Source organism: Lonchura striata, chromosome 13, assembly GCF_046129695.1.
Source record: "Lonchura striata isolate bLonStr1 chromosome 13, bLonStr1.mat, whole genome shotgun sequence".
In the NCBI taxonomy this organism is placed as follows: Eukaryota; Metazoa; Chordata; class Aves; order Passeriformes; family Estrildidae; genus Lonchura; species Lonchura striata.
In genome coordinates this window covers 23,878,917-23,902,365 of record NC_134615.1, presented here as the reverse complement: position 1 = coordinate 23,902,365, position 23,449 = coordinate 23,878,917, and the positions used below count along the sequence as shown (strand labels likewise).

General features: G+C 42.8%; 3 protein-coding genes across 5 annotated transcripts; 1 reads left to right on the top strand and 2 right to left on the bottom strand.

Annotated features, from left to right (window-relative positions):
- Positions 1-44: 44 nt before the first annotated feature.
- KARS1 (lysyl-tRNA synthetase 1) lies at positions 45-8,472 on the bottom strand. Of its 2 annotated transcripts, none has more exons than XM_021526880.3 (14): positions 8,357-8,472; positions 7,531-7,675; positions 7,162-7,327; positions 6,669-6,762; positions 6,225-6,411; positions 5,846-5,971; positions 4,980-5,099; positions 4,611-4,773; positions 4,338-4,511; positions 3,500-3,585; positions 2,764-2,849; positions 2,328-2,454; positions 525-668; positions 45-233 (listed from the first exon to the last, which is right to left on the bottom strand). In XM_021526880.3, exons 1-14 carry the CDS (start codon positions 8,416-8,418, stop codon positions 156-158), a joined length of 1,758 nt encoding a protein of 585 aa, XP_021382555.2. In that variant the 5' UTR covers positions 8,419-8,472; the 3' UTR covers positions 45-155. The 2 variants fall into 2 exon arrangements, with proteins under 2 accessions (XP_021382555.2, XP_021382554.1); XM_021526879.3 differs by lacking the exon at positions 8,357-8,472 and adding an exon at positions 8,159-8,263.
- On the top strand, positions 8,464-16,550 carry TERF2IP (TERF2 interacting protein). Of its 2 annotated transcripts, XM_077786413.1 has the most exons (4): positions 8,464-8,958; positions 9,071-9,147; positions 9,726-9,856; positions 13,960-16,550. In XM_077786413.1, exons 1-4 carry the CDS (start codon positions 8,466-8,468, stop codon positions 14,102-14,104), a joined length of 846 nt encoding a protein of 281 aa, XP_077642539.1. In that variant the 5' UTR covers positions 8,464-8,465; the 3' UTR covers positions 14,105-16,550. The 2 variants fall into 2 exon arrangements, with proteins under 2 accessions (XP_077642539.1, XP_077642538.1); XM_077786412.1 differs by lacking the exon at positions 13,960-16,550 and having other exon boundaries at positions 9,726-12,406.
- On the bottom strand, positions 13,586-19,489 carry CHST4 (carbohydrate sulfotransferase 4). The gene is made up of 2 exons (XM_031505865.2): positions 19,286-19,489; positions 13,586-15,476 (listed from the first exon to the last, which is right to left on the bottom strand). The coding sequence occupies exons 1-2, from the start codon at positions 19,396-19,398 to the stop codon at positions 14,285-14,287; spliced, it is 1,305 nt and encodes a 434-aa protein (XP_031361725.2). The 5' UTR covers positions 19,399-19,489; the 3' UTR covers positions 13,586-14,284.
- Between the last annotated feature and the right edge of the window lie 3,960 nt (positions 19,490-23,449).

The following is a 23,449-nucleotide window of genomic DNA, read 5'->3' as shown; positions in this document are numbered from 1 at the left end:
GCTCCCAGCGGCTCCTGCGCAAGCGCAAAAAAGACTCAGAGACGGGCGGGGAGAAAGCTGCCTTTATTGAAGGTACGCGCCACTCCGAAGCTCAAGCAGAGGTGTCCTCGCCGCGCTCGGGCTTCACGCGGAGGTGCCCGCGGCGCTCTGGAGACTCACACAGAGGTGCCCTCGGCGGGCTGCGCCTCCTTCCTGCTGTCCTCCGGTTTCATGGCGGGGAAAAGCAGCACCTCCTGCGAACAGCGAGAGTCAGCGGCCGCGCCGACCGGCAACACCACATCCCGTGCGCAAGTCTCGCGAGAGCCGCCCCAGCGCGGGTTCCGCTGCTCAACCGCGGGCAGCAAAGAGCTGAGCAAGTGCACCGAGGGGCTTTTCCCAGGCGGGATCCCACGGCTTGAAAAACCTCACACAGCTCCACTGTCAGGCACTGGTTCCGTCAAAGAGATGGCCAGCTTTCACGAAACCCAGTCCCTGTTCCCTGACAAAGCCAGCAGTAGGAAGGCACTACCACTGCTTATGCTTACCTTGATGTTATTGGAATCTGTAAGGAACATGGTCAAGCGATCAATTCCCATGCCCCAGCCAGCTGTAGGAGGAAGACCGTACTCCAGGGCAGTGCAGAAGTTTTCATCAATAAACATGGCTTCATCATCACCTGCAGCTTTTGCCTAAATGATGAAATTCATGGTAAAATGTGAGTTGTAGAGAGCTAGACACTACCACTCCTGCCAACCTCTACCAAAGAGAAGGAATACTGCTATTTGTAGTAGCCATGTAACCGATGAAACTAAAGTCCGTTAGAGCTGTCTGTGCAAATGAACAACAGATGAAGAAATCTCAGCACAGAGAACTCTGGAGGTCCTTTGTACAGGTGCTCCCAAAATAGCTCTAGACTCAATTCCTTTCTGACCTGTAAGTTTCCCACCTTAGCAAAGGCCCAGGCTCATTACTTCAGTAAAAGCCATCTTTCAGAGCCATATGGCAGCAGATGACAGCAGAATGAATTGCTTTCAAAGGTTTAGGAGGTTCTTTATCGGTAGCAACTACCCTTTCAATGTTTGCAGAAACAACAAAGAAGTGTAATGGGTGGAATCATCAGTAGCTGCTCCACAAATAGGGCCTAACTTTTTTCCTCTCAAGTAGAAAGACTAAAACACTCTACACTGAGATGGTAACTAATGTATCTGACCCTGACAGCCTCCAATTGACAAAAATTGCAATAATAAAAACACAGATTAGCCACCATTTCAAATTTAGAAAATAAAGCCAAAAATAAGTGTCAAAACAACAGCAAACATTTTTGCTCACAGATTCAAGGAAGACGTTGCAAAGACTTCTAAGGCAATTTTTTCTCCTTGAAATCCTGAAACGCAAGCTGTCATCCTTCATCTCAGTCTCCACCTTAACATTAAATTTTGAAGCTAATTTTCATTTAATACATATAATCATATGTCTGCGAAGTCTGGCTCTAAGCATGTGGGAACTGCAACAAGCATATATACAACAGACCAAAAATTAAAAGTATCTCTAATATTACTCATTCTGGCTGAACATTTTGAAATTTACTATCACGTTAGTTAGTTAATGTAAATCTATTTTCCTGGCTTTGACAATTGTTTAAACCTCACAGGCACTGTGAAGCCATTAGAAAGAACATGAAGATCACAAACTCTGTTTCTGCAGACCACATCTTGACGTCAGTCATGTGCGGCCAAGCATGCATTCATGGATGTGTATACCAAATTAACAACAAAATGAGTTTTGGTCACTCCTTTTGGAGGCTTACATAGAGAAATCTACAATTATAAATCTGCAAGCCTAATAGTCCCAATGTACACCTCTATCCTCTGAGTCAACCTATTAGTACTCTGCTCAGGAAATTAAGGTATTTCTTAGACAGCATTCAAAATCTTACTGGACATGAAAAATTATTTAAGAACATAGAAGTATGATGTTGTATGACTATATCAATACTTAGCTAGGGGGAAAAAAAACAACCTTTCATCCTGGGAAAGACACAAAGAACTTCCTGCACATTCGTGTTTTTCCAGATTAGTACTTTGGGTGGAATCAAAGCGAAGATACTCCAAAACAAAGTTGCACTACAAAAACCTAATCAACAACAGTACTTCACCTTGTTTACCTTAAAGAGCAAGGTTCCTACAAAAGGAATTGCATTTTAATGACAGGCTTTCACTTGAGTGTGAAACATTCGCTCAAAACAACCCTTTTCTGCAGTAGGTACTAATGACAGATTTGGGACAGACATAGGAAATACTCTTTGCTTACATGCCTCTAGTACGTTCACTAACAGCAACACACCATACCTTGGCCTGATCCTCAAAAAGCTGACGCTGTCGGAAAGGATCATTAAGTTCTGTGTATGCATTGCACACTTCCTTCTTCATTACAAAGAGTTCAAAGCGTTCTGTTAGTCCCGGAAGAGAGCGATGCCTATGTAAAGTAGACGAAACAGACATACCTTAAAATAATCATCAAAGCAAACAGCATATACATTACTTAGAGGCACTGTTCACACTTAGCACTAACAGCTGTCAAAATTTCAAAGTACTAAGCATTGACACACCTCTTCCCCGGATGATGGGTTTCACAGCTCAGGAACCAACGTCTGTCTATCTTGATTTGCGTTAGAATTCCCAAACTACTACACACCATCAGAATCTGTTTTCACATACGCAATTTATTTTTTTTTTTTAATTAAGTAGTTTTGAGTTACACAGTGACCAGGTATCATACTCTTACCATTTGGCAAGTGGACTCATGACCTGTGGATGATCACAGATGAATGTAGGGTTGATACAGGTGACTTCCAGGAATTCACCAACTAACTGGGGAAACAAAAGTGAAACAATTATGCAGTGTACAATTATGCACATTCCTAGCACCACCTTCACCAAGCACCCTAATTTCCTCTCTTTTGCTACTGAAGAAGGTACCAAATATCTGAAGAGTTTCCAAAGTATTTCTGGTTATGGTAATGTCTTCATCAACAGAGAGTGTGTCGTAGTCAGGTAAGGAAAAATGACACAGCAAAAACTGTATAATAATTCAATTTGCACGTTACAGTAAGGGCCAATAGGAAAAGCACCAAAAGAACAGCTATCAGACAATATTTGGTTGCAAAGAAATACAGCTGATAGAATGATATTGTACTCCTACCCTTTTGGTCAGCTACATACAGATACACACATCTCACAGACAGAACTGAACTATAACAAAGCAAATCCATTTTAACCACAAGCAACTAGTTATCCAACTAAGATCCCCTAAGTTAAGCAGACATAAGTAAACTACATTTTGGTGTAGACAACATGAAAGAAGATTTTGACACAGCAAGTTCTCACTCTAATATGACAACAGCTGAAGTGCATTGCAGCATGATTTTCCTGATCCAGCTAAACCTTATCTTCTAAGAGACTTCTGTTGACAGAGAGATCCTCAAAGACATTAGGATTACAAAACCAGCACCTTTACTTACTTTGTCAAGAAGCCTAGCTGTTGTCCTGGGAGGTGGACATTCAACATTTCTCTCCACACAAAGGTTATCAAAGAACCTGCGAGTTCCTGAAATTGCAGACAAAAATTCTAACAGCCATGCCAACAACCATTTTTTGTTCTTACTAGATTCTTCAAAGTTTCTCAGAGTGACTTGTAAGATCTCAATGGTAGACATCATGGAAAACATGAGCTTAAATGTCAATCTACAGAAATGGTGTTTGGTTTTAATTGTTTACAGTAAAATAGTTGTTATTTTATACTTCAGAAATTTGACAACAGTTAAACTGTTATGTCCACATAACTGCTGGACATTATTATTTAGGGGCTGGCAGGGGAGAGAGGAAGAAATTGGGGGGAAAAACAATCACTATAAATTATATTAACTTGTCTCCTTACATATCTCAATTCCAGGAATAAAATAGCACATAATTACATTTTTAAGAAACCCCTAGATAATCATACACCCAAGCCACAACTACAGGCATGGAAACTCAACTGCACATGAGAGAAGAAATAGGAAGCAAAAACCTGGATCTCTTCAACAGATCAAGAATGCCATGTATCAAGCCTCTTGAGTATATCCTTTCACATATACTCAACAAAGAAAGAGCCAAAAGAGTCAGATCCTGCCAAAGATGGCAAGGAATGAAGGCTTCTTTCTGGACTCGTGTAAACCAACAAAACCAGAGGAAAAAGAATCCCATGTGTTAGTACTACTACAAAGAAAGCAGCTGACAGACTGCAGCCTGAGAACTTGCAACCTTTTGGCCACTTTCTGTTAAGGAAGAATTACAGCACATTCATACTCAGCATCTAACCTTCAGTTTCAAAACACTCAGTTGATGGAAACTTCACTCCCAGGACCTTTTCCAGATCATACACCATGCTAATTCGCCGGAAGGGAGGAGTAAAATCTATCTCATAGGCCTGTCCATCTTGACCATCCGGATGGTAAGTGATCTTGTAACTTCCTGTAATATGTTTCACCATCCCTACCAAAGGAACATGAGGTTTAGAAAAAGAGTATGCTACATAATAACCAATTCTTCCAGAGATTCTTATTCATTTTAAAATAATATTGCATACTTCACCTGAAAGCAACTTCTCTGTAATTTCCATTAAGTCATGGTAGTCCGCATAAGCCATATAAAATTCACAAGTTGTGAACTCAGGGTTGTGAGTCAAATCAATTCCTTCATTCCGGAACTGACGCCCAATTTCATATACTCTGTCCAGACCACCAACCACCAACATCTAAACAAAATGAAATTCTAGTAAATACACTTTCTCAAAAGAACCTAAGATAGCCCAGGTATATGCAACTGCAACACAAACTTACAAAACTGATTCATGAGACAAGTACACCTTTTTTCAAAAATAATCTTCATTTTAGCTACATTTGGGTTTTTTTATTACAGTTTGAAGAATATAGGCTTAGCCATGAGAAGTTTGCATTTTACCTTATGGTAAAGTTCTGGAGCAATTCTCATATATAAATTCATATCCAGTTCATTGTGGTATGTGATAAATGGCTTTGCCACAGCTCCACCTGGAATTACATTCATCAAAGGAGTTTCAACCTGTAACAACAAAAAAATTCCCCTGTTTTCATGAAATCTATTTCCAAACCAGAAATGCAGAGATCAAACAAAAAACCCTAAACCAGCTAGTTTTGATGAAAAATCTGTATTTCATTTATAGTTCAGCACTTCAGTATATGAAAATAATTCTAACTAACGTGCCCTGAACAAAACTGCACTTTTTTCATGCAGTCAATAATAACAAATTACTTAATTCATCTGTTGCTCTGCAGAGTCATTCATATTTACTACAAATGTGAATCTGCTGGTTTCATGTTATCAAAGCCAGTAACAGTGCTGTGGCATTATCACAAAATCCTCTCTCTATACTACAGAAAATTGAACTCAACAAGGCCAAGTGCAGTTTCCTGCACCTGGGTCAACACAATCCAATTCTGCTTATAGGACATAGAACTGGCTTTTGTCTCCAGAGGCAAAACAACACTTCAAAGATGTTGTTTTCACTTAATTTACTGAAATATGGAAAGGACAGCAGTAGTTTGGAGTATTACCTTCATAAAAGGTTCCCAAGGCATAACCTCACCAACTGATGAATAATCTTAACTTTACAAAGAGAGGAAAGGAATTGCTCCCATTACATTAAGCTGATAAAATACACCATACTGAGGCAATTGTTGTCAGTTCTGTAAGTACTTAGTATATGAGCCTGTATATAAAACATACTTGAAGCTAAAAGACAGTAAACACATTCCGTATGCAGAGAGAAGCAAACACTGATGCCTTACCTCAAGAAAGCCCAACTCATCTAGAAAGCTACGAAGGTAAGTGATGATCTTTGCACGGGTTATAAATTTCTGCCTCACATAATCATTAAGAATTAAATCTAAGTATCTCTGACGATACCTGGTTTCCTGAAAAGAACACATATCTTTAGAACAAGCTAGATAAAATGTCATGCCAAAGGAAAAAATACCAAAACAAAACGAATATTCCTTTGTTGACAGATAATATCAGCAGGTAACAAATATCATCCATTCAGACTTGTCTGTGGCACTCTTGCCCATGGCAGAGATGTTGAACTAAATGATCCCAAAGGCCCCTTCCCACCCAAACCATTTTATAATCTGTCAAATTGCTTCCAAGACTGACAGGTATGATAAATACCTTATCTTTGAGGCCAAAATGAAGATGAGGCAGCATGTGCAGGCATGGAGACAAGAGAGTGATTTCATAAGGAATAATACTCAATTCCCCTTTCCTTGTTTTCCCAGGATTCCCCTCTACACCAATAATGTCCCCACGACGCAGTTTGCTGTTAACACGGAAATATTCTTCCTCAGATTTGTAGAGGCTGTAATTACAAAACAAATGTAAGCATGTTTGTTTAAAATTCAACACTCCAAACTGTCCCCAAGTGTCTCACAAGACAAAATCCATTAAAAAAAAAAAAGATATAAAAGTTATTTTAACAGGAAGCACAACATCTGAAGCAAAGCATTACTTGGCTGCCTAAGCCAAACCACAAATGAAATAGAATACTCCAACACAGATGTCTAGACCCTAGAATACAGTGCAGTTTAGAATGCTACTGGGAATACCTCTGCTTACCTGGAATTTGCCATGACCTGCAGCTTGACTCCTTCACCACGAAGATCATAGAAAATCAGTTTCCCTCCAGCAGCACGCTTTGCATGGATTCGACCTAAGTATCAAAAATATGCTAGACATCAGGACATCAGGACAAGAGTCCCTACCAGAAAGGATACAGGGTCAAAAGCCACATTACTATCACTTTGAATCATCAGCTCTGAACTATTCACTAACTGTGAAAGAGAAGCAGTTAAGTCTCAAAATGAAAACTAGTGCAAATAAGACCATAAAACCTTTGGGTGCTAGAACCCATGTTATATACAATCTGATCTTATAGTTGCAAGGGATGTTGCACAGGTCCACACAGTCTGAAGGGTATGTCCTGAATAGTTTAACACCGCTACAAGGCTTCATGAGTGAGTAAGAGATCAGCAAACTCAAAAAAGACCAACCTATTAATAAAAGCAACTAAGACTTTACGTTTTTCTGTATCCCTCAGGTAAACTTTTACCTGCCACTCTCACGGTAATGTTTGACAGATGATCTCCTGGCTGCAGGTGACTGTACTTGTCTATAAAATCTGAGAGAGATAAGTCAACGTGGAACTTGTGGGGATAGGGATCTTCACTGGAGCCCTTAAGCTGTTGGACTGCATGGCTACGAATCTTGTAGTATTGCTGTCACCGGAAACAAACAAAATCAAATTATTTTATTAGAATCTGAAAATATGTTACAGGCTGTGAATTAAAATGTAGCTGCCATAATGCAGGAATATACATCTCTCCCCTTTTAACCTTTTAATTATCCATGAATAAAAAAAATCAAATGCAAGTCAGTAAGATTCACAGAACATCTAATAAGCATGGGACCAGATGCTCACATTTGGGTCCAAGCTCTCCTCATCAGTACCAACATTATCCTCAGAAGTCAAGGAAGGCTTATTTGAATGCTTTTCACTTTGCTCCTTCTGCTTTGCTTCTTTTTCAGCTGTTTTTCTCTCAGCCTTTAAACGTCTCTTCAGCTCACTGCAAAAGAGAAGGAAACCAGATGCAGCAAGTACTCGAATTTAACTTCTACAGGGAAACGGTTGGCAGGATTTTGCCAAAACCTAACTGTGCAAATAACCCTGCCACTTCTCTTACTTTTTCCAATAATCAAAATAATTCTTAAACACGTTTAAGTATCTTCTACTTTGAACTTCTTCAGTTCATCCCCTACGATACACTCACAGAAAGTGAAAGCGAAATTAAACATAGTTCAGACAAACCTTAACGATATGTGCCTAAGTGCTCAAGGACTAGACGCATTTTATCCGTAACAGCCCATCAGCCCTAAGCAGCGTGTAAGTGAAAGAACACAAACCCCCTTAAGTAACGTACGGTTCCCAAAACCACCGTCGCGGTCCAGCCTATTCCCCCATGGCCCTCAGGCTCCCGTCGTGCTCGTAACCCCACCTTCCACGACTCCATAAGGAAAGAAGCGGACCAAGCCAGATGCAAAGCACCGACCTGCTTTGGTCATGAAGCGCCTGCTGCCATCGAAGCGCGGGCGCGGCCCTCCAGACCCAGCTGCGGAGCCGCGCAGCGCCGGAGCTCAGCATGGCGCTCCGACGGGCGCCTTGACGGAGACAACGCACCGGGTCAGCTGGACACACTTCACTTTCACCTCCCCGGCCCGGCCCCACCTGATCACCCGCCCACCCTCACTTTTTGCTGAGGTGCGACTCAATCTCCTCTGCGTTGCCCTCGCGCGCCGCCGCCGCCATCATCTCCCCAGCTGCCACCGCCTCCGCCCTTCCACGCCTGCGCACAGGCGATGGCGGCGGGCGGAGCTGGGGCGGCGATGGCGGGCGGGCAGGCCGGAGGAGCGCGATCGCGATCGCTGTTCCTGTGGGATGACGGGCATCCTATGAGGTTCTACCTGCGGCCTGGCCTGGCCAAGCTGCGCCTGGCGCCCCTAGTGCTAGCGGGCGGCGGGCGGCTGTGTCGGGTGCAGGAGCCGGGGGCCGTGCTCCTGGCGCAGCCCGGCGAGGTGGCTCCCGACGGGGCCGTCTCAATCGAGTATGTGGCGGAGTGCGTGAAGCGTAACCAGCGGCTGCCGCTAGAGCCCTTCCTGCTGGCAGCCCGCGGCCGCCTGGCTTTCACGGAGGCGGAGGATGCGGCGCTGCTCCAGGCGACGCGTGGCCAGGGCATGGTGCGGCTGAGCGGCCGTGCGCTGTGGATAGAGCTGGAGCGGAGCGGCCTGACGCGGCACAGCTGGCAGGCCATGCGTGACCGCTACCTGCGGCACCTGCTGCCGCGGCTCTGGGGTGAGCGGGGGCCACAGCGGCGGGGCAGGGTTGCGAGGGGACTTGGTGGCGGCGACCAGCGTGGGTCGGGCTCCGCTGAGGCCTGGCAGACGATCCCCGCTTGTTTCCGCAGAGTCCCCGCAGACGGAGGATCCCACGCAGATCAGGGGTCTGTTCGCGGCAGCTAATCGGGAGTTCGAAAGCACAGAGGTGAGCGACCGGGGCCGGCCTGGGGAGCAGCAGCCTCCACTGCGCGCAGTGCTCGGGGCAGGCCTTCCCCGGTGTCTCAGATGGCACAGTAGAAACTCATGATTAACACATGAAATGAGTTTGCCCTGCGATATCCCTTCTGCTGTGGCTAAACCGTGAGCTGTCACCTATGTGGTTTGTAATAAATGGTGCCTGGCTGGTGCATTTTTTCTTTCCTGTGTAAGTTAGCATGAGGAGGTATATGTGATGGGGGTTGTCACATTGAAAGCTGTATTGGCACATGGAAGTCATTCTTTCACCTCAGGCAAAAGACATTCCTGCCGTTGCATCAACACTTACTTTTGCCTTTAATGCTTAGTTTGTTAAAATTCTTACGTATAGTTTATGGATTTCTGTGATCATGTGCAGCCATATTAACACATATGGCTTTGCTTCAGTCACTAGCTTTTACTATGCTTACTAATTTCTGAGGTTTTAATACACTGTAGAGACAGAGTAAAAGGTGGTTGGTTACAGTGGTAAAAGATTTGCCAGAAAATACCATCTCTAACTGGTGATTCCACTTGTCTTACTATTAGTCAGAAAGTGACTCTTCAGATGTTGCAGAACATCCTACACAAGATGGAGTGAGAAGGTCCCCAGGAGAAACAGCACGTGAGCTGAAAATTGGGCCAGAAGACTCTGCTTTCCCTGACATTCAATTACAAAGGCAAGAAAGACCAAAAAACACTTGTTCTACTTCCAATGTGGTGGGACAGGTAGTAAAAACTATGGAGCACTTCATGGAGAAGTTTGATGTGGACCTGCTCACTGTTACACAGGCCTTTCTGAAAAACAGCGGTGACGTGGAAGCTACTTCATACTTTCTGCAGACAGGGCAGCGCTTGGATGGGTACCCTGTATGGAGCAGAGAGGATGACTTAGAATTACAAAAGGATGGTGAACATGTCAGAAATAAATTGGTAGCCAAATTTGGAGCTGAAAATGTAGAAAAGCGGATAGTGTTTAAAGAGAGTTAACAAGAGGACATTACTGATCTAGTACAGTTGCATAAATGTAATAGTCATTTCAGAAACACAATAGAAAATTTGATCAAAGTTTGAGAAATGCTTTAATTTTTTTGTATTAAAAGGCCTGTTTTGTGTCTCTGCAGATCTAAGAGATGCAGCTGCTTTAATCAAAGTAACGCTTATACTATATATTCTAGTTGGGAAAAGTACACCAGCTTTCAGTGCTATGAGTAATAGTTGAAGTAGGAAATGAAAGTTAAGAGGGAATGATCAGAGATTATATATCTATCACCTAAGTTGTGTTTGAGAGAGAATGCTATCACTGGGATACAGTCATAATTTGAAAAACTCAGTACTTTTAGCCCGAAATTGTGCTCTGGTTACTTATTGTAATATTATTTGAAGTGAGTCCTAAAAATCTGGAATTCATTCTTTTGGTGAAACAAAATGGGCTGGTAAAGGCGAAGATTTTTGGGTTTTTTAACCTCTCTAAATAGTTAACATTTTGGGTTTTTAGCATATTGCACTGTGGCACTCAGAAAATTAAGGTGAAATGTGAAAAAGAACTATATAATGAGACTGCTGCTTCAGGAATCAGTAGTAACACCTACTGATTATTCAATGAGTTATCCAATGTAACCAAATAAATGCTAAAACAGCACTACACAGTGTTTCACTAGACTGAAAAAGTGAGAATTATTTGGCATAGTCATGCTATTCAGACTTTGAACAGTTATTTGAGATTTGTGTGGATGCCAGACAAGCACTTAATTAGAGAGTGCAAGACAACATAGCTAATAAAGTAATTGTTTTTTACATTAGGAATGTTACCAGCTTGGTTTGAAATCCAAGTTTTGCTGATGACCAGGTTCAGGAACAGGAGAACTGTCACGTCTTGCAGCTGAAAACTCCCATTCTAGCTTGGACTGTGTAGACATCTCAGCAGCACCATAGAGTTGCAATGGTCTTGTTTAACAAAACTTCTCTAGAATTCAAAGTGAGAGGTAGAACGTATTAAATAACTGCAATATAAAATGGTCAGATTACCTCTATCTTTTTATAATTCTAAGTGGCACTTGTTTTAAGAGTGAGTTTATCTTATTGAAGCAATTAGTCTAAGGTGCAGTGCAAAGTTCAGTGTTTTTGCCTTTGCAGAGCCTTATGGACCCATTGTCTAATGCTGAGAATCTTTCCATGTGTGCTTGGTGCACTCAGTAGGTGTAAGAACTGACACAAAGACCATAATTCACTCAAGGTTGCCCTCTTTCTACTATTACAAACTCCTAAAAGGCACTGCTTATCCACAGATGCACTTGCTTGTGCATGTATGTAGGTCTAGGTCTATTTTACCAGGTTAAAACCTGGAGGACCCAGAGATGACACCATATTGTATGGTTCTACTTCTGGTTCTGTCTTTTACCATGATAAAAATCCTTGCTTTTCTGTGCTTTGTCTTACCTACAACACAGTTATGCTTCTTTTGACATGCTGGAGACAGTTTGGTTTTCCATATTCCTGTCAGATTCCTCTACTATCACAAAAGGTCAGGAAGGTTCTTTTTGTAGCTCAAATAAGTTTATTTCTGTTATTGCCTGGAGCAGCAATATTTGTATACCTGGAAAAGTGAGCAAAGTGGCAATGCACATACAAAAACTTCGAGTTAAAGAGAATTCTACAGACAGAAATTCTGGGTCTGCAAACAGTTATCTGGAATTTGAGTATTTCCCACTTGCTTTCTTTTAGAGTTAGCCAGCATTCATCAAAATCAATTAATTGCCATGCTTTCATAACTAGAGTTGCCAATGCAAAACTGATTGTATGCACCAGTTTGAAGAGCAACAGACCAGAATACCACAGAGTCAGCTTTTAAATGTCCTTTTGACTGGAGACTTCTCCATCTTACATTTCATTGGTATAAAACCAGAGTTTACTCTTTTAAACTTGTACAATGTATGCTTCATGTTTGTTTCTAAACAGACTTCCGTGATCTTTATTGCATTTGCCAAAGTCATAGTTTTACACATCATCATCAGCATCTTGAGATTTTGGGGGATTGTTGTTGAGTTTTCTTTTTCCTCCTCCAAAAAGTATTTTAAGTTATCTTTCCTCAAATCAAAATAACTTTACATTTTCATGTGACCTGACTGGCAGCAGACTTTGCTGTTTCAGAAAAAATTAAAATCTTACAAATGGTTGTATTGAGGAAACATATCTAAGGGACTGTAATAAAGACATACTGAAATCAACAATTCTGCATTTTCTCTGATTAAGCTTAGGAAGCAGAAGTGTAAGTAATTTGCAAAACAGTACATGAGGGAAATGCATCATGTTACTTTTACATCATTTTTTTACTAACTGGAAACACTGTGAAGGTTCTTATTCAGGTAAACACTTGATACACAGAATTGATTGCATCCACTGAAAAAAGTATTCATAATAAAACTTAAGCAGCTCAAGCTGACATTGGTTAATGTAGAGTTAAGGAGCAACATACTGAAAAGAATCTATTTTTGCTCAGAATCCAGCTTCTTGGCACTTACAGGAGGAAGATCTTTACTATAACTTCAGTAAGAATGAGCTTCTAGCTGTTTTTAGCTGAATATGTTAAGGTCTATTTTAAAGAGACTATAAAGAAAAACAGTGGCTCTGTGCTGTGGCACAGTGCAACTCCCACTTCTCTATGTCAGTATGCCTGCCCTAAATTTGCATAAACACAGCATAAAGGAGGATACCTTGCTTTCAGTGAACTTACTATGAATCATGAGGCCAGTGCTGCCTGCTCAGCATGGATTTTGTCATTCAACAGAATCTCTGGTAGGAAGACTATTAATATTGCTATAACATCCCACCTTTTCAGGGGTTAGGGGTTTAGCTCTAGGAATACAGATACCCATATTGCTAAGGTAGCGAGTGTTCTGTAGACGTGTGTTAAAGGGACTCTGCAGTTTACACATTAAAAAGGATATTCAGAAATAGGTATCTGTAGGCATTTCACTCCTCCCCATATCTGGTAGCAAGTTTTTCTCCTTGTCTCTGGAACACTTAAAACCAGGTGAAAACAATTCTGTTGTTCAGGTTTGAGTTATATATTCCCATTGGAGGTGGGAGAATGGCATAGTCCATTAAATATATTTTTTTGTACTCCAAGACGAGAAATACTGTCACCAAATATTTCAATAGGAGAACTTCCTGATTTTCTCTTTGTTTCTTCAATCCACCCCCATTAACCTGTCTTCTCAGTTTTGATATTTATGCCAATGAAATCTGTCTTTACCTTGTCTTTAGGATCCTGACCTTAGCATTAATTCTTCCAGCACCCATGTGGACTGTGGGAATTCCCAGGAAAACAACTGTTCTTGGATTTGAAAGCTAGAAGACAGAATTATTTCAGCTAAAAAATAAATGGATTCACATAATCACAGAAATGGTTTCCACATGAAAACCCAGGAGCTTTATTTTCAGCAATAGCTGGTTTATTCCATTTTTCTATTATACAGTAAGTGAACATGAACATTTCCCCACTTTTGCCACTGAGGCTGGATGCTTGGGCACACGAATGGAACAAAAGAAGAACTGGCCTTGAAAATGCAACCATTAAAAATACAAAAAATCCAAAACCAACCAAAACCCAAAAACCCACAAAATAAAAAAACCCAAAACAAAACCAAAGTCCAACATCTTTCCTGAAACCAAATGTCTAGTTATCCTTGCATCTTTTCTGGCACTACATATCCTGCGTGGCAGCATGTCAAGCAATGTTTTCTTTGTTCAGCTTCCTGTTATATTTCCTCTTCCTTTGCAGTGCAATTGCTCCATGTGGTTTCCCTCGTCTTCAGCTGTGGACTGTGGGGGGTTTGAGCTTCTGCTATCTGGTCCTACTCCTTTGGCATTCTGTATGCTCCAACCTAAACATTATTTATTTGGAAAACAAACTTGCATTACCTTAGCCTCCATTGTGGCTGTATCTCCAGGGGTCTTAGAGGGTGACCCTGTGCTGCTGATAGCTCTCCTGAATGTAGTCAGGGTTCTTGTAGCACTTGTTCTTGCATCCATGCACACTCCTACACTTCTATGCCTGCACCTCTGTCCTCTTTGGCTCTAGTGAATAGTTCAGCACTCTGCAGCCTTCAGAGAGTAGGTGCAGAGACCAGCTTTTCTGCCTTCAAAATTTGACACTCAGAAGAGTTCTGGGCAAACAGAAGATCCAGAGACATATTTTTCTGCTCTTCTTCAGACTGAACAAGCCGGTAGCCCAGCAAATCCATTGCCTCTTTGCATACATTTTGCACTTTTTCTATTTTCTGGAAGGGAAGTGTCTTTCTCCATGCCTGTGATACTCTCAGTGCATCTCTCGACCCAATATCAAAGGCCTGTGCTCCATGACCCTTTCCATGGGTGATGTTGTGGACCCACTTCTGAAGCGCTGGTGTGAAATGGAGTTCTGCAAACCTGTACATCTGAGCAGCCCTTGCTAGCGGGTCTCTGACAATGTCTTCATAGCGAACCAGCAGATACCGGTCTTTCAGGAAGCTTGGAGCAGCCTGACTTCCTGCCTTGTATATCTCAACGTGGCTTTTGCAGATGACCTGCATTGTGTTGTAGGGCCCCATTTCTCCCTTTGTCTTCTGAGACCCCACAACAATGTTACTGTCGCGTTTCAGGTCTGCCATTGTATTCTCTCGGGACCTGAACACAGCCCGAGGATCACGTACCAAGTGAATGATTTTGAGGTTCAGGGATGGATCAGTGAGAAGCGGATAGAGAACTTTCAGGTCAAAGAACCTAACTTCCTTGATGGCAACATGGCTATAGGTTTTACAAGCTTCCTCCACCTTGCTGAATGGATACTTGCCACAGATGGTTTTGCAATTGCCTGCAGTGATTATGTCACTGCGACTGAATGAGTCACAGGCAGGTGGGGAACACAAGGCTCGGCTTGTCTCCCACTGAAATAAATCAGACTTTTTCTTCTGGCTAGACATGTAAGCATCAAACACAGACATGTCACACAGAAAGACCGACCTGACTAAGTCCCGCACTGCCATGTGTAAGACTTTGGCACTGTTCTGATACATCTTAACCCAAACATGCCATGCAGGCTCCATCAGGTAGAAGACACTGGGGTGCTGGCTGAAGATTTGTCCAGTGAAGGAGGATCCTGACCGCCAGGAGGAGAGAATGAGGATGTGAACAGGAGAAGGTTTTTCTTCCGTATGGGCATTGTTGCTGCAGGGTAGGAAGTGGATAAGAAGGAAGGACAGAACTACCAGAATCAGGAGCACCTGCACTCTTCTAGACTTCACCATGATTGCAAGGGACCTGCAGAGACAGAGGAAGTTTAGCATCACAAGATGATGAAAAAGGCAAGATGTGGTGCATCAGGCTCCTGTGCATCCCTCTGCAGGCACAAGATTTGGAAAAGCTGCCACACTACTAGTGACACTGTGACAACTACTACACAAGCTGTCTTTGCAAAGGACATAAGTACTGCAGGGCTGAAGGTTTTCTGCAGCAAAACCACTGTTTGTCAGTAAGCCATTTTAATGCAGTCTTAGAAGATACTGAAAAGCTTGTCTGCACTTTTATCAAAGTTTAAGAGCTAGCTGAGTGCACTGAAGTTAGTTGGTACAGACAAATGTGTACTTCACATACATAATCCCTGGCAATTTTTATGAACAAAAGATGCAAACCCTCCCTTTTTGCTGAGGTGTTCAGAATTCAACAGTTCCACATTTTACTTTTGAACACCTTACTCTGACCAATATTTACAATTAATTTTATGCCAAAATGCTGTAAACATACAATGTAGGTTTCCTTTTGTTTGGATTATACTCCTTTTAAAATTTCAGGAAACATTTATTGTCACCACAGGGAAAACTTCACATACCATAGGAAGAAGCTTGGCACTGGAATAAATCCAAGAACAGTATCTCCTCCAGACAGAGCTTTGTAGGCAACTTTGCTAGAAAGACCCATCTTTGTGTAGGCAGGCTTAACTGCTTACCTGCCCTACCAGCTCCCTTCTTAGCCTAACTCCTTTTTAAAGACTGTCCCTTGCTATCCCTCCCTCCAAGCCCACTCATCCTATAGGTCTTTTATGAGAAGACGTACAATACAATGTGCTAGTTGAAGTCAAAGATCTGCCCAAAGCTGGGTCCTTGTTTCATGCACTAAACCTCTCTTCTGCCTCTGGAGGAGGATGGCTGATTATTGGAAAATGCTGAAAATTTTTCATGCCACTGGGGATATGACATAAAAATGCTAATGAAAGAATTCATAGCCTGAATACCAGCTGGCACAGTAATCTGCAGGGAATACACCACTGAATATGGGATCTGAGGCAAAAAGAATTCATTAATTTTTTTAAAAATACATTAAAAGACAGTTTGCCAATTATTCCTGCCTTGTGTGTTCTCCTTCTGTCCCCCAGCAGTGTCTGACTGTGCCTCAAATACAGGTTGGGTGTCTGCAGCATGGGCCACCCCTGGGGACAGGCTCCTTGTGCAGCACTGAAACCCAGGCAGCATGGAGTGCTCCCCATTGCCATCTGCCATGTTGGCAGTTTAGCTGTGCCACAGTGGTGGAAGTAAACCTCCAGGTGCTTTGTATTTTCCAAGGTGAACTAAAACTGAAAAAACTTCTCTGGTTCCTAGTCATGGTCAAGTCCTTCCAGGGGGATGCACAGCAAGACAGGACAGAGAGAGCAGGGCTTTTAGAGCAAGATGTTAATCCCGGACAGAGCAGCATTCAAGCCCAGGCCCTTACAGCTTTGTACACTGCTTTTGTGCAGTCCACAATTGCATGAGACTCAAGCAGCTATTCCCACGCCAAGCAGCAGCCCCCCTGCACAAACAGCAGAGGTATAAAATCACTCAACTCAGCTACAATGCAGACATTGCCTCCCTACTACATGCTTGCCATGCCATCTGGGTCCACAGTAATTTTGAAGGTTCCCAAAGCTTCCTTAACCTCCTCCTTATGCCCTGCCTCAATTTTCCTCTGCAGCAAAGCTTTCAGACTAATTTTTGCACAGGGGTTACCTCCTCTCGTGATTTCAGTTCCTCTAGTACTGATGTTTTAGATTTTCATGTAGAGTCACTGCTGCTAACAAATGAGGAACAGTACTAATCTGTGCCTCCAAAATACATGCATAAATTGGCTTTTTTATCTTAGTAACCTGCTGTGCATTTGTGTTGAGCTTAGGGTTTATAAGGCAGCAATTATAATTTCTCAGAGTAAGGAAAATACCCAGCCTCATGGGTAAGCCTGGTTGTTGCCAACAGGTGCTATCACAATATGAATTTTACTTTAGTAAATTTACTTTAGTCTGGCAAGGATGAGGATGTGCATTTAGAGAGGGAGTACATAATTCCTGTCTCCTGGACAAGAAGCTCTCTGATTTTTTTTGGTAAAACAAATGGCCTGTAGTGTTCAGGTCTGACAATGAGCTGAATCAGGTTGCTATTTGGACCAACCCTAGGAAGAGCTGCAGACAAAGACTATTGTAAAAATAAGTGATACATCAGCTTCTTCCTTCCAAATGAATACAAGCAGTGTTCACCAAAAGTCCTGGCTTCCAAATGAACTTTGATGATATCGCTTCCATCTGGCACCATTATTATTGTTATTCTAACTCCTGACAGAGTTCCTGGAATATAGCCAGAAGCTGTTAATTGAGAAAAATTCTGTTGAGCAGACATGAACAATGGCATGAAGGTAGATACCCAGGAAGATTTAAAACCACAGAAATAGTTGTTTCTTTGGAAACCTACATGGGAGTTGCCTGAGTGTGAGAATGAAATCAGTTTTGGTTTTTTTTTTTCCAGGAAACAAGAGTATACTTTTGTCCCAGAGTAGAATAGCTAGATGCTTTAAGGTATTTCACAGAGTGACTGCTTTTGATAGAAATGACCTCATGTGAGGCCACAGTTTCAACAGCTTCTTCACTCACATAAGAAATAGTGGTAACTGTTGCCATCAGAAGTCTCTTGCACAGAGAGTAAAAGGACTGAAATGAATTGTGTGCCTTTTGAAGAGGAATGAAAGAGAAGCATCATACTGTACTATGTATCATACATTCCCTAATATGAGAGAAATACTAATTATATAACCTTATTTTTCATCACTGTATTTCTCAATCATGGGAGATGGGATGTTTCTAAACTAAGCTTAGCCACATTTTCTCTACAGCAAGCATCCACAGTCACCAGTGACGGAATTAATTTCATATTGCAAAAGTGAAAATATGAAGCCCTCACAGAGCTGAAAGTAAAGATCAACCCAGAATAATTGAGACAATCTCAGCTGCAGAACAAGAAAAGCACACTGTAACAGTGTGTGTGCCAACAGAGAAGAGAGAGAAGAGCCAAGATTTTGCTGAGATCAGAAAGAACTGGAAGAATCACAGGGCACAAAGGATGCAATTTAGAAACAACTGAAAAATAAAACAATGCAATGTCAACAGCAAAGGTATGAAAATATTGCCTGAGCAGCTTGTTTCAAAAAAAAAAAAAAAAAAAAAAAAAAGCACAGTCTTAGCCTTTTCTAGAAACAGACTTTGGAAAAGCTTGATCCTGGCAAAGAGCAAGTGTCAAAGAAAGCAGCAAGAAGCCCAAGGGAAATGTACCCATGAAAAGCACCTAGCATTGGGCGCCATATCTCCAAATTACAGGTTTATTAAACATGCGCATGTCTCTGGCAAGTGTGAGACAGTTACAGCCCAAAAACACCTTGTGCTGTGCAAACTAATATTGCCAGGCTGAAGAAGTTCTCCAGACATGTACAGGTTCCCCAGTACTGTAATGGTAGCAGTATAACAAAGAGGATCTGGCCCAGAGAAGCCCCTGTCTTTGATGGCACTGATGGTTGCTCACAGTTTTTTCAAATGCTGCTTCAATTTGGCCTGGTCCATTTCTGCAGAATTAGAAGTCATCTGCCCATTCAGGGGTGAGCAGCTGGCATGACTGTCACTAGTGGGAAAAGCTGAGGAAGGGCACTGACCGACTGTCTGGAGAAGCAGAAACTAGCCTCTAAGCCAGACCCACAGCTTCTGTCCGCAGAAAATTGTCACAACTTGCTGGCATCAAGAGCATCTATACTAGATACCAAGAAATGGTTGAAAACCTCACCTTAACAAGTCCTTTTGAAGCACCACCAGACCCGATTCAAGCAAAGTTGCCTTCACACACGTTTGCTGCTGTGGTACACACACCTCCAGGCAGTCACACGAACAGCTGTGCATTCATGTACAGGCGCTCTGCCTTCATGCTGGAGTCTCATACACACATGGACGTGGCTCCTACCTACACCTGTGCCTGTCCCTTCCTGTCTTCTTCGTGTACATCCCAGCTCTATGACTACTCTACACTGCCCGCCTACTTTGACCAGCCTTAAACTAGAAAACTCCACCCTGCATGAAGCAAAAGGTACAGAAATGGCAGTTTCCTACAGGGGTGTGTATGACCAGGTGCTGATAGTAAAGGAACAGGGACAGAAAATTCATGAAGGAGACAGAGAGACACTTTTAACTCCTATTACATGCTCCAAAAAAGACTGCTGCCTGTAAAAGCAGGAACAGGGATGTCTGTAGAATGTCAGGGCAAAGAACAAACAAGTTGTAAAGAGGACCAGCTTGCCCACCATGAGTGCAGAGATAGGGGATACTTTCCTATTGCTCTGTCTGCTTGTCATGTTGTCAGCAGATGCAGATTCACATAAAATCTTTTTTACTCTTTTCTGTCTGTACCTTGCTTGAATGAAACATTTTGGGGCTGGGAAAGAAAACTGTGTGAAAGGACAAGCTGTGAAAGGAGCAGCTGGACTTGGTCTGTTAATGATTCACAAGGGTGCTGGAACTGCAATGGGACTGTGCCAGGTAAGTAGTGAAACAGGGCAGTACTGGGTTTAAGAGAAATACTTACACACAGAGACAGTTGCTTTGGGTCATTCCTATTCCAGATCTCATAGATTCTGTCACACAGTCTGGAGAGATATAGACCTCTTAGTGGTGTCCTCTTTGTGTTCCCAAGGACCTCACTGTTGCTCTCAGGACAAGTGGAGTGTAGGAGACAGCAAAAGAAAAAGTCTGGGCAAGGCTGGTGCTTCCAGCAGGAAGGACAATCTGAATGGGGCAGGTCATGTTCCTTTTCACTTGTTGCATAGCAAACACAGATGGTCAAGCCCTGGTAACCCTGGGCTGGGAAACAAGGTGAGAAGTTGGCAGTGGTCCAGGTAGGGCTCTATGGAGGACCACACAATGTTCAGTGCAATCTGGACTTCTGCTATGTGTTCCCAGGCCCTGCACTGACACACATGATTTACCTGTATGTCATTAAGTGTTAGAAAACATTTGCAGAGGCCACACCACTCGAGTAGCTCTTCCTGAAGGATTATTCCTCCCTGGCTAACAGTTGCATGAACGGAGATGTATCAAAACTCCTGTTCCAGCTGTATGCAGTTTGCCCCAGATATGCTGAACCCTTGGCATCAATATGTAGGCTTTATGACAGCACTAATACTACTGCGCAGTCATCTTGTCAAAGGGTTGAGCAGATTTTTCAAATAACCATGTCCCAGTTATTTGTCTGAGCTTTCCACAAGGCATCCACAGTAGTATGAGCAGTTGCAGAGAGGAGGAGAATGTGCTCTTCCCTTGGATTTGGGAGGAGAAACTGGTCTGGCACACTGTATTTCCTGAGACCTGCACATTTTGACACTTGAAGGAGGAAACCTCTGGCTCCTGAAAACAAACAACACGCTCCCTCATATATCTGACTCAAAAGCTTTATGATGCAAAGCAGAAGCATACGGGGTCGGTGTAATCCCAAGCACAAATATAGGCCATGTGGAAAATGGACTAATATCAGTTCTAAGAAGAAGGACTTGGTGCAATGTTGCTGTTCATACTAGGGCCATGCATGCTCTCCTGTGCTGATCAGTAGATTTGAGTACTACTATATTGTGTTTTGAAATGCACAGTAAAAACTCTGCCTCTTGTAGTAAACAAACTTGACAGTAATCTACAAAAAAAAAAAAAAAAAAAAAAAAAGCTCTCTGTGTCAATTGCTGTCATTACTTTCAATGGGATGAAGGCAACAAAAGGGAATTCTGCTTTCAGAAAAGAGCCTTTTTTCAGTAGGGATGTTGTATACAGTCACCCTGGTTGCTCTAGAAGTCATCATTCATAGAGATTGGAAAGAATGCAGCAGCAAGGGAAGCTCCAGAATGCATAGGAGCAGAGGTGCAATGCCTATATTAAATTCCAGTCAAAGCAAATTCTTTCTGAGCTAGAGCAGATGTTGCCCCATATGCCTTCCAGAACAAGGAAAAATGAGACAAATTACTGATATGGTGTCCTATATGGCAGCATCTCTCCAAGGACAGGCTGATGTGCCTGTGGCTTTTTTATTGTATTTGAAGTAAGTTTTAAAGTTATATTTTTATTTAGAGGCAGTTTGAAATAAATAGACTTATCTGAATTGGCACATAAGAACCCAAATATGTGTTAGGCAAGAGCAAGGATACTGGCTGACCTCCCTCTCTCACCCTTGTACAGTTGCAGTATCATTTATTGTCTTCATTATAATACAGCACCCTAATATGAAGTGGTTGGGGAACAGGAAAATGAGAAAACACGAGAGAAAGAAGGTCACATAATACTTTACCAACACATAAATGAGAAAAATAGTAAAAAAAAAAAAGAGTATATATTCAACTTTTGAATTAATTTCACTGGTCAGCTTCTGCCTTCTTTATGTACATAGGCAGTCTAAAACCAGAAACCAGCACAGGAACCGAAGGGGGAGCAGAACAGCTAGTTTATAGTTGAGAGAAACAAAAGCAACAAGCAGACCTGAAGCATGCATAGCCCATGCAATACACTGGAGTGCAGAAGACCCTGTGCTAGCACCAACTATTTCTGTCAGAAATCCAGGAAATAAGTAATTCAGACTTATTGACAACACCTCTTTGCTTTGGCAAAGCTTCAGGGAACACTGACCCAAGACAAATAAGGAAAACAAAGACAATATATGACAAAGCAAAGGGCTGGTATAGATCTGGGCTCACAGCACTGTAAGAGCCCACATCAGACAGTCAGACCATGAGGAAGATTCTAGTGCTTCTGCCCTTCAGGAGGCTCTCCCCAGTGCTGGGGACGTAGGCTGAAGGCTCGTGTAGAACACACAACTTCAACCTTGTTCTGATCGATTGCTAAGCTTAGCTAGCCCGGTAGGTGCCTCCTAGCTACTGGAACCCCACTGAGGATATGTCTTGTGTGGCTGTCCAGTCAATGGCATGACTTTGACCATGCTAAGCCTTCCTTCTCCTGCAGAGCTCCTCTACACTCTCACACTCAGGTTTATAAAATCCCTCCCAGTCACATTAAAAAAGTACTCTTTCCCAGCCCACTGCTGCCACCTCCTCTTACATCCACAGTTTCTTCCTGGCCACTTCTCATGCTTGTGGAAACCTGTATGTGCCTCTGGTGGGTAATGCCACCAGAGTAGGTCAGCTCCTTTGACCCTTCCCAGGGTGTGCTGACAAAGCAGCACGCCCCGGGAGAACAAGGTTATGTGCTAGGCCTCACATACAAAGTTTTTCACAGACACCTCCTCTTGGGGTTCCACTGCCATGCACTGCTCAGGCCTTACCTGAGTTCCCAGAAATGCTAGGCTCTGGTTCACCAGGGCTTCCTTGCAACCATCCTGGGTCCAAATCAGTGAAAACCACATCTTCCCATTGCAGGTGTACAGCAAGGCTACATGATGGTAGAAAGCAGGCTAGTGTAGACAAGCTCTTGCAGCCAAAGGCCAAGACCCCAAGGCAAGAATACCCTCAGGGTCTAGAGACCAGCTGAAGGCAGTCAGGGCAACTAGAAGAGGGAGTGGGTGAGGCCAGTGCCAGGAGCTAGATTACAACTGATTTTCCTAAAACACCTGGGGGAACTGATGATCTCACTGCTGGCAGGTGCAATATGTCCCAGCTTGCCTACAGCGCCAGTTTCCCTGTTGGGGTTGAACCTACTGCCACCCCCTTTGGAAACTGAGGACTAGTACACTTCAAGCTGAGAAGTTCCTTCAATTTCCCAAAGAGAGACCTAGGCATGAGGTTGCCTCCTTGCCTAGGTCTCCATATCTGAGGTATATCACCCTAATCCTAAACATGGCCAGCACAGAAAAGTGCAGATGCACAATGAAAACCTGTGCCAGGGTACACCACTGTTGCTCCCCAGCTAAGACAGGGAGGATGGCTGTGGATCAGTGTGTGAGCTGGCACAGGCAAGATGCAGGATC

Bases quoted from the DNA above. Each gene is read 5' to 3' on its own strand.
- KARS1 (XM_021526879.3), bottom strand. From the start codon at position 8,250: ATGCTGAGCTCCGGCGCTGCGCGGCTCCGCAGCTGGGTCTGGAGGGCC. The intron at 6,412-6,668 runs GTAAGCAGAGGT...TTGTAATTACAG, and splicing joins CAGGTCATGGCAAATTCCAG to CCTCTACAAATCTGAGGAAG. The intron at 669-2,327 runs GTATGGTGTGTT...TTCATCATTTAG, and splicing joins TTTTTGAGGATCAGGCCAAG to GCAAAAGCTGCAGGTGATGA.
- TERF2IP (XM_077786412.1), top strand. From the start codon at position 8,466: ATGGCGGCGGGCGGAGCTGGGGCGGCGATGGCGGGCGGGCAGGCCGGA. The intron at 8,959-9,070 runs GTGAGCGGGGGC...TTGTTTCCGCAG, and splicing joins CCTGCTGCCGCGGCTCTGGG to AGTCCCCGCAGACGGAGGAT. The intron at 9,148-9,725 runs GTGAGCGACCGG...TCTTACTATTAG, and splicing joins GGGAGTTCGAAAGCACAGAG to TCAGAAAGTGACTCTTCAGA.
- CHST4 (XM_031505865.2), bottom strand. From the start codon at position 19,398: ATGCACAGCTGTTCGTGTGACTGCCTGGAGGTGTGTGTACCACAGCAG. The intron at 15,477-19,285 runs GTGAGGTTTTCA...CTGTCTCTGCAG, and splicing joins CTTCAAAAGGACTTGTTAAG to GTCCCTTGCAATCATGGTGA.